Raw genomic sequence first — 1,713 nt, forward strand, 5'->3', positions numbered from 1 at the left:
GCAAGGAAGAGATGCTTAGAAATTTGGGGCATGATTCTTATTTTTATAGGATATTTGGAAAGGAAATAAAGTGATTACAGAAGGTTTTAGTTTAGGTGGAATGAAAAGTTTCTTAACAAATATCCATTTATAGAAGCTGCATTTGTAGAATAGTACAAAGAAAACCCTTTGCTTATGGATGAGGCAGTTTCCATTCAAGGTATTACTCCTGATTTCTGTAACCTGGGGATGATCATTTAATTAAGAGCTTCATGGCCTACTAATGCCATGATGTATACAATATGGGAACTAATAACAAACAACTTTTATTTATTTAAAAATGTTTAAAAAATTATTTATTTTGAGGGAGTACAAGAGTGTGTGTGGGGGAGAGGCAGAGAGAGAGAGAATCCTAATCCTTCCTCTCAGTGAAGAGCCTGAGGCAAGACTCGATCTCAGGAACCATGAGATCATGACCTGAGCTGAAATCAAGAATTGGTCACTTGGGCACTAGGCGGAGGCCACTGCACAGATCGGACTTCGCTTGCTTGTGCACCTCCTTTGCAACTATGACTGACAAACCTGATTTGGCTGAGATTGAGAAATTTGATAAGTCGAAACTGAAGAAGACAGAAACGCAAGAGAAAAATCCACTGCCTTCAAAAGAAACGATTGAACAGGAAAAGCAAGCAGGCAAATCGTAATGAGGCACGCGCCACCAGTATGCACTGCACATTCCACAAGCATTGCCTTCTTATTTTACTTCTTTTAGCTGTTTAACTCTGTAAGATGCAGGGAGGTTGGATCAAGTTTAAATGACTGTGCTGCCCCTTGCCACATTGAGAACTACTGACAAACAAAGGCGCCTACCTCTCCCATCTGCTTGTCTGACTGGCAGCAAAGGAGAAGAACTTGCATGTTGGTGAAGGAAGAAGCTGGGTGGGAGGACCAGAGAAATCTAAAAACCAAGCTGGTTCAAGGTGTCCTACAGGCTGTAAAATGCAGTTTAATCAGAGTGCCATTTTTTTGTTCAAATGATTTTAATTATTGGAATGCACAATTTTTTTTAGTATGCAAATAAAAAGTTTTAAAACCTGGAAAAAAAAAAAAGAATTGGTCACTTAACCTACTGAGCCACCCAGGTGCCCCAAGAAATAATTTTTAAAAAACTTAGTAACTGATTTCTGTCATTTGCTATATTATATATTCTATAATTGTAAATGATTTGTACACAGGTTATATATCAAAATCAGTGAAACATCTTGTATACCTGTATACTTTATTTAGTTGCTTTATTTATTTGACTTCTCTCTGCTTTATTTTAGGTCAGCTTGTTTGAAAAGAGCTCCTTTCCTTTATGCTTGTTTTTGAAAATGGCTGGTGCTTTTTTGCTAATGTGTGGCCCTTTCCATATTTCCATAATGGTGACCCTTGATTGAAAAACAATTTTTTTCCACTCTTGTTTTAAATCTATTAAAATTTGAGAAAAGAGATTTATTTTATAGTGATTGCACAGTGTAACAAAAGTCAATTTCCCATACAAAGACGTGAACCCATTTAATCTTGTCATTGTAAAAACACATATTGTTAATGTTTCTTAAAAAGTTGAAATGTCCATTGCATTTGTTTCTTCACTGAACAAATATTCACCAAGTACCTGCCATGTGCCATTGTTCAAGGTGCTGGGGATACAGAAGTTAGTTAGACCAAGTCCCCAGGCTGTTGGAGCTTATA

At 36.8% G+C, this 1,713-nt stretch overlaps 1 protein-coding gene across 1 annotated transcript; it reads left to right on the top strand.

The window, feature by feature from the left end:
* Positions 1 to 517: 517 nt before the first annotated feature.
* On the top strand, positions 518 to 1,092 carry LOC128775266 (thymosin beta-4-like). The gene has a single exon (XM_053896137.1). The coding sequence runs from the start codon at positions 549 to 551 to the stop codon at positions 681 to 683; it is 135 nt and encodes a 44-aa protein (XP_053752112.1). The 5' UTR covers positions 518 to 548; the 3' UTR covers positions 684 to 1,092.
* Positions 1,093 to 1,713: the final 621 nt, after the last annotated feature.

Source organism: Panthera pardus, unplaced genomic scaffold (genome assembly GCF_024362965.1).
Source record: "Panthera pardus isolate Hobbes unplaced genomic scaffold, ASM2436296v1 HiC_scaffold_7, whole genome shotgun sequence".
NCBI lineage: Eukaryota > Metazoa > Chordata > Mammalia > Carnivora > Felidae > Panthera > Panthera pardus.